Genomic DNA, 7,176 nt, shown 5'->3' with positions numbered 1-7,176 from the left:
ATACAGTTTTCTTTTTGTTTTACAAGATACCCCTATTCCTCGAGTAATCCATGGCTTCTTTGTAGACTTTGCTCTAACCTTGGTAAGTTTTGGGGGAAAGCAGTGTTCAAATAAGGTAAGCACTTTATTAGCAAAAATGTTATATTTTTCATTCATGCCATGAGCACTGTAAACATCAGTCCAGTGAATGTCTCTGAGGAGTGTCCTAAAATAATCAATTTTTGGCTTTCTGATTACCCTCTTGAGCTCAGATTTAACAGATTTTATATCCTGTTCAGTATTAACATTTAACAGAAGGAACTGCATGTCATGGTCTGAGAGGCCATTGACTATTGGTTTTGTAATATAATTTTGTTCATTTGACTTTTCTATAAAGATATTATCAATGGCTGTTTGTGAGCAAGTGGTTATCCTAGTGGGGAACTTTACTGTGGGAATTAAGTTGAATGATAGTGTTACTAACTCAAATAGGTTCTTATTGGGAGAATCTTTAAGGAAATCTACATTGAAATCACCAGCAACCACTATTTCTTTGTTTTTGGTTGTTAAATGGGCCAGTACAGCTTCAAGGTGGTTTACAAACAGATTAAAGTTACCTGCAGGTGCTCGATATACACTTAATATTATGAAAGATTTTTTGTGAAAATCTAATTCTGTTGCACATGCTTCCATATGCTGTTCTAGGCAAAATTTATGAATGTCTATGTTCTTAAATTTATGACAGTTCCTGATGAATGTGGCAACTCCTCCTTTCTCCATTTCTGATCTACAATAGTGAGATGCTAACCTAAACCCTGTAACACTTAAAAGTTCTATACCAGTGGTCACATGATGTTCAGAGAGGCAGATTATGTCAGCTGGGTTTGAAGACTCTAATTCATCTATGCAGATAGTTAATTCATTAATTTTATTTCTCAGTCCTCGAATATTTTGATGCAATAAAGATAGCTGACATTTCACATTGACTGACTTAAAATTGGATGGAGTTAAAATATCTGCTGACAGTTGAAAATTCTTAACCAATGGCTGTTTATGTTGATGTAATAAGCTGGAATTATGTTTTTTGATTTCTTTCTCAAACTGAAGGTTTGTCTCAGTTCTAACCTCTCTTAAAATTTGTTTTCTTTCTGTCCTCCCTACCCTAAAAAAGGGTCTTTTCTGAATCCTATAACCACTGGTATTTTACCACTCATGACAGTGCCTCCCCCCTTTAACTTTCCTGCTATTTCCCCAGCCAATTTACCCTTCCCCTTCCTGTTGAGGTGAAGGCCATGCCTAGTATAATCCCACCTACTGACAGAATCAACATGAACCACACCAATGTGTGACCCCGCACCCGACATGAGCAGCCGTTCCAGCTCCAAATTAACTCTCTTGACAGAAGAGTTCAAATGAGGTCGGTCATGGCGCCCAAGAACAGATACAAACTCAACACTGGTATGCCTCGATGCTGATGCAATCTTCGCCAGGTCACACTCTATGCTGTACCCAGGATCTCTGTCAATACTGTTACCTGCCCCACCCACTATAACCACGGTGTCTTCCTTAGTGAAATCTTTGCAAAGTGATCCTAAATCCTCTGTCACCTGCTCCAGACCAGCACTAGGTTTAAAAAAATTGGTGACCTGGTATTCTGATCCTAGTTCATCCTGCAAGAGTTGGCCAACACCTCTTCCATGGGAACTACCTAACAACAACACTTTCTTTCTCTTTACTGATTTCCCTACATTCTTACTTTTCAATTTGCTGCTGAAAGTTTGTTGTGCCCTGTCTACACCTGTAACTGCTTGAGGCTCACCAGCTTCTAACTGAAGCAACAGGTCAAATCTATTTTCCACATTCACCATAAAGCTGTCAGACAAAGTTCTAGGCCTGTTCCTCCTGTTGCCTGTTGCCACTTCCCACCTCTCTTTACCCTTCTCCCTCCTTAACCTGTCAAGATCTCCCCTGGCCTTGTCTAACTCAGCCTGAAGGGCAGCAATTTTCCCTTCCTGTTCCAGTATCTTCCTATCTCTACTACAAATCCTACAAAACCACTGATGAGTCTCATTTACTTCCCCTATTCCCACGCCACTACAGTCACCCACATGGAAAAAACTACAGCACCCATCACACCAAAGCCCCGACCTAACAATTCTACGGCAAGTCAAGCACTTTTCACTCATGATAAACGTAATAATTTATTAAGAATAAGTCAGTTAAATTACAGATAAACACGAAAATATGGTTACACAAATTTGGCCTATACGCAACTGTGTGTAAACAAAAACAAAAGTGCAAAGTTTCTGAAACAACAAGTTAAACTTTACGCTACTTTCCGGAAATGCTAGTTAAATAATGAAGAGGTACGCTAAGTTAAATTGCTGGAGAGAGCAAGGAACAACTAAACGAAATTCTATAGATTTGCTGCAGCAGAACGTAAACAGAAAATACGACTGTACGGTCTTTTCGCGTTTTCTGCTATATTACGTAATGAGAAATGAAACCTTTAATGGTACACTTAAACGGCACACTAATACACTTATTTACCACGTAATCAGTACTAATCTATGTGTTTTATAATCTAAAATAACTTATCTTTACGAGAACACCAAACCTCGCGCTAGTCGCTTGGCTGCAGGGCCAATACCAGAATTGTGATGTGTACAATTCGCTATCATTATGATAAATCAGAAAACAACCTAGCAATCTATACACTAAATAGTGCAATAATGGACGTGGAAGGTGTGTACTCCAATGTCAGTGCCTTGGATGTGAATGCTATATTGCACAGAGGGCACTTCATACATCATGGTTAAATAGAAGAGGAGCAAGAAAACTATGTGCAAGCACTGCCATATTAATGAGGTCCTGCTGGAAGGTAAAACATACCTTAAAAACTATTCACCTACAAAAAAAAGGGGGAAGACATTAGATTGATTGATTGATTTATTTTTATTGCCCAAAAATAAAACATTTACAGGGATGTAAAGCTTGTATAAGCAACGTCAATAAATGTACAAACAACAATGACAATAAATACACAAATAATTAATCTATGTTAAAAATTATGCTCACAGAAATCTTCCATCATATAAAAACAATTTTGAATTAATAAAGTTCTTACAAATATCTTAAATTTTTTCAGCTCCAGACTCTTAACTGACTCTGGTAGTTCATTAAATAGCTTTGCAGATGTGTGTTTGAAGCTGTTTAGAGTTTTGGTATATGAGCAGTAGTCTTTTCTTACATCATTACAGTGTCGTGTGTTATAACTATGTACATCAGAATTCAGATCAAAACTAGACAAGTTCTTTTAAATGTACAGTAGACATTGAAATATGTATATACATGGCAAGGTCATAATACCAAGCTTAATAAATAATTCTCTACAGTGAGTTCTAGGTGGTGCTTTACATATCAGTCTGACAGCTTTTTTCTCGGCTGTAAATAAGAGAATTAGGCCTGGCAGTACCGGTAATAGTAGTATTAAATGAAAAACAAGAAACCACAATGGAAATGGTGAATACACTAGGAACAACAGCTACAGTATCAACAACAGCAGTAATACAACCATCAGATGCCACAACAGAATCACCGTCAGGAGCAGAGGTCAGTCAAGCCACAGCAGGAGTGGTGGCTTCAGCTCAAAAAGAAGTAACAGCAACAACAGCAGCAGTACAAATACCAGATGCCACAGCAGAACCACCATCAGCAGCAGTACCAGCAGAAACATCAGCAGATAGTCAAGCCACAGCTTCATCTCATAAAGAATTAATCACAGTGGAAACTGTGATATCACCAGGAGCAACAACAGCAACAGTAGGCATAGTCACAACAGTAGCTGACAATCCACCATCAGCCATGGCAGAACCACTACCGCCACCAGCAGTAGCAGCAGTAGATGAATCAGCATCATCACTAATCCCAGTAACAAGACCAAATACTAACAGGGTGAGCAAATAGAAAACAGTGCTTCCCTCCCATCTAAATGATTTTTTAGTGGTAGGCTGAAAGGGGAGGAAGATCTCAAGGTAAACAGACTCAAGCACAGATCAGAGAGTTTTAATCTGCTTCATTGGAATGTACAATGATTATCTAATAAGTTGGAAGAAGTGGAAAATGTCATAGAGACTTACCACAAAGATGCAGTCTGTCTCGTAGAACACTGGTTTAAGCATGATGAAATAGGTCTATACTGCCCTGAGGCCTACACCCTAGCTCACAAATATTATAGAACTAATAAAATTCATGGTTGGTGTGTGATATTTCTAAGAAAAGGGATTAAATATGAACCAATAGCAAAAGTTAAAGCATTATCTTTAGAAATGTTCTGTGAAATTGCAGCTGTTTGATTAGCAGATTCAAATGTAATAGTTGTAGCTCTGTTCTCAGCTAATACTGGAGGCAATTCAACACATGATTTTGTTAACAAGTTAGTGTCTTTATGTGAGACAGTCTGTAAGTATAAGTGTAGGATAATAATCTGTGGAGATTTCAATTTGAATTTTCAGTTGTCCACTATCTATAACTCATACGTAAATAATTTATTAAATTCTTTTTGTGGTGTCACCGCCAGACACCACACTTGTTAGGTGGTAGTTTTAAATTGGCCGCGGTCCATTAGTACATGTCGGACCCGCGTGTCGCCACTGTGTGATCGCAGACCGAGCGCCACCACAAGGCAGGTCTCGAGATACGGACTAGCACTCGCCCCAGTTGTACGGACGACGTAGCTAGCGACTATACTGATGAAGCCTCGCTCCTTTGCCGAGCCGATAGTTAGAATAGCCTTCAGCTAAGTCAATGGCTATGACCTAGCAAGGCGCCATTAGTAACATTGCATGTATCTAAAGAGTCTCACTTGTATCGCCACAATCTCCAGATGTACCAAAAGGATGGATTAAAGTTAAGTATTCCAGAAGCTACGTACTTTTCTTTATAGCATTCATTACGTATCCTGTTTCAGACCTCACACCATCCTGCTTTAACTTAGCGCGTGCCTTTCGGCTTCCTCTTATTGTGTCTAGGCTGTCTTGTCTAGACACAACACTTTTGGTCTTTATATTACAACCACTGAAATAACAAGGCCACATTATAAAGGTACAGGTACCTGTATTGACAATATAGTTGTATCAAATGAGTTAATACGCCTCAAGTCAGAAGTAATTAAGACCTGAATATCTGACCACTGGCCACTATTTCTTAGAACAGATATAACAAGAAATTGTAACACTGACTCAGTGCACATGGCAGGAAAGAAAGTATGTGTAGTTAATTATGATAATGTAAATTTGTGTAAGTCTCATATTGATAAAAGTAATTAGTTACAGGTTTACCAAGAACATGCAATAGATGAAAAGGTTGAAGATCTTAATCTACTCTTTCTGTATATGCTAAGATGTCCTTTCCCAAATGTTGAAGATCAAGAGGGAGTGTGATCAATATAATGACTTGTATAGAAGTACAGGTTCTCAAGTAATTAAAAACATGCTCACGGTGGAAAAGAAAAGATTAAGACAGGCCTTAAAGGAAGCTAGGTGTAAAAAAATGAAGATATAATATTAACATCTTAAAATAAGACATGTGCAGTGTGGAAGATCATTAATAGTCAGTGCAATAGGAAAATGACTTCACAGGCTGAAAGCAGTAATTTGAATGCTGCACAGTTAAATACATTCTTCCCTGAGAAGGTGCAGTAAGTAATAAAGGTGATTGGCACTTCCAATATAGCCACTGACCATAATTATTACCTGAGAAACACCACAAAGCCCGAAAGTACATTTATTTTTAAATTGGTCAAGGTACAAGATGTCACTAATATACTGAAAAAAATGAAGAACAGTTTCAGTAATGATGTTTATGGTTTAAGTTCAGCCATGTTAAAGTGTGATTCAGTTCGACTGGCAGATTTGATAACACATGTAGTAAATACATGTATATTGGAGGCTCAGTTCTCAAAGGCACTTAAGTTTGTTAAAGTCACTCCAATACACAAAAAAGGCAGCGTTTCAAGTTGTGGTAATTTTAGGCCTATTTCAGTTGTGCCAATCTTGTCTAAAGTGTTAGAATCTTTACTAAATAATCAAATAGTAGAATACTTTGAAGAAAACACAATCTTCACTGATAGTCAATTTGGCTTCATGTAAGGGTTAGGAACTTTTAAATCTGCCTTATCACTTTTAACACAGTGTGTGAAGCAACTAGAAAGCAAGCTAGTGGTTCAGAATAAACTCTGATTTATCAAAAGCTTTCGACACTGTGCCTCATGAAATCTTATTGAACAAACTGCAAATCTATGGCTTTACAGGACATGCTGTGGAACTGATAAAATCTTATCTAAGTGATAGAGTGCAGAAGGTGGTTTTTAATGTTACAGAATCAGATTACTTACCTGTGGGCATGGGTGTCCCACAAAGTCCTGTACTTGGCCCAATTCTATTTATATAAATGACTTACCATGTAACATAGTTGGGCTGTTAATTTTATTGGAATATTAAGTGATTCAAAATTATCCTGGGGCAGCCAAACAGAAAAAGTGGAAAGCAACATTAGCAAAGGAATATTTGCTCTAAGGAAGTTTTGTCTTTGTCTAACTGTGCCAGTACTTAAAGTGGTTTATTTAGCTTTAATACACACTCACATTTCCTGTGGCACAATACTGTGGGGACATCAAAGCAGGGCAGCTAATGTCTTCAAACTACAAAAGAAGGCAATAAGACTGATATGTAGCTTGGCACCCAGAGCTCGCTGTGGGCCAAGCTTTAAAAAATTACAGATTATGACCCTACCATCCATATTTATATTACAGTGTGTAATGCATATTAAGGAAAACTATTCCAGTTATCAACAGTATGACATGCAACATAATTATAACACAAGAAACAAGCAGGACATAGTTTCTTTCCAATGTAACTATAAAAATACACAAAAATACTTCCTATACAAGTCCATAAATTTTTTTAATGCCATACCCCAATATATCAGTGATTTTCCAATCCAACAATTCAAAAAAAAAGTAAATGAATTTCTTCTTGAGCTCAGCATTTACGAAACTGATGAATATATGAGAGAAGCAAAGAATGTGGTATGACTACACTTTATGTGATCAGTTTGTATATGCTTCTATATCTGAGTAAGTCTGTAATTGGCTAAAATTACTATGCAATATCAATTTGTACCAGAAGTTTCTCTGTT

The 7,176-nt window shown here is 37.4% G+C and overlaps 1 protein-coding gene across 1 annotated transcript; it reads left to right on the top strand.

Annotated features, from left to right (window-relative positions):
• Positions 1–3,492: 3,492 nt before the first annotated feature.
• Positions 3,493–3,945, top strand: LOC126419700 (mucin-7-like). Its single transcript, XM_050086883.1, has one exon. The coding sequence runs from the start codon at positions 3,493–3,495 to the stop codon at positions 3,943–3,945; it is 453 nt and encodes a 150-aa protein (XP_049942840.1).
• The last annotated feature ends 3,231 nt before the right edge of the window (positions 3,946–7,176 follow it).

Source organism: Schistocerca serialis, chromosome 9 (genome assembly GCF_023864345.2).
Source record: "Schistocerca serialis cubense isolate TAMUIC-IGC-003099 chromosome 9, iqSchSeri2.2, whole genome shotgun sequence".
In the NCBI taxonomy this organism is placed as follows: Eukaryota; Metazoa; Arthropoda; class Insecta; order Orthoptera; family Acrididae; genus Schistocerca; species Schistocerca serialis.
This window is presented reverse-complemented; position numbering and strand designations above follow the sequence as displayed.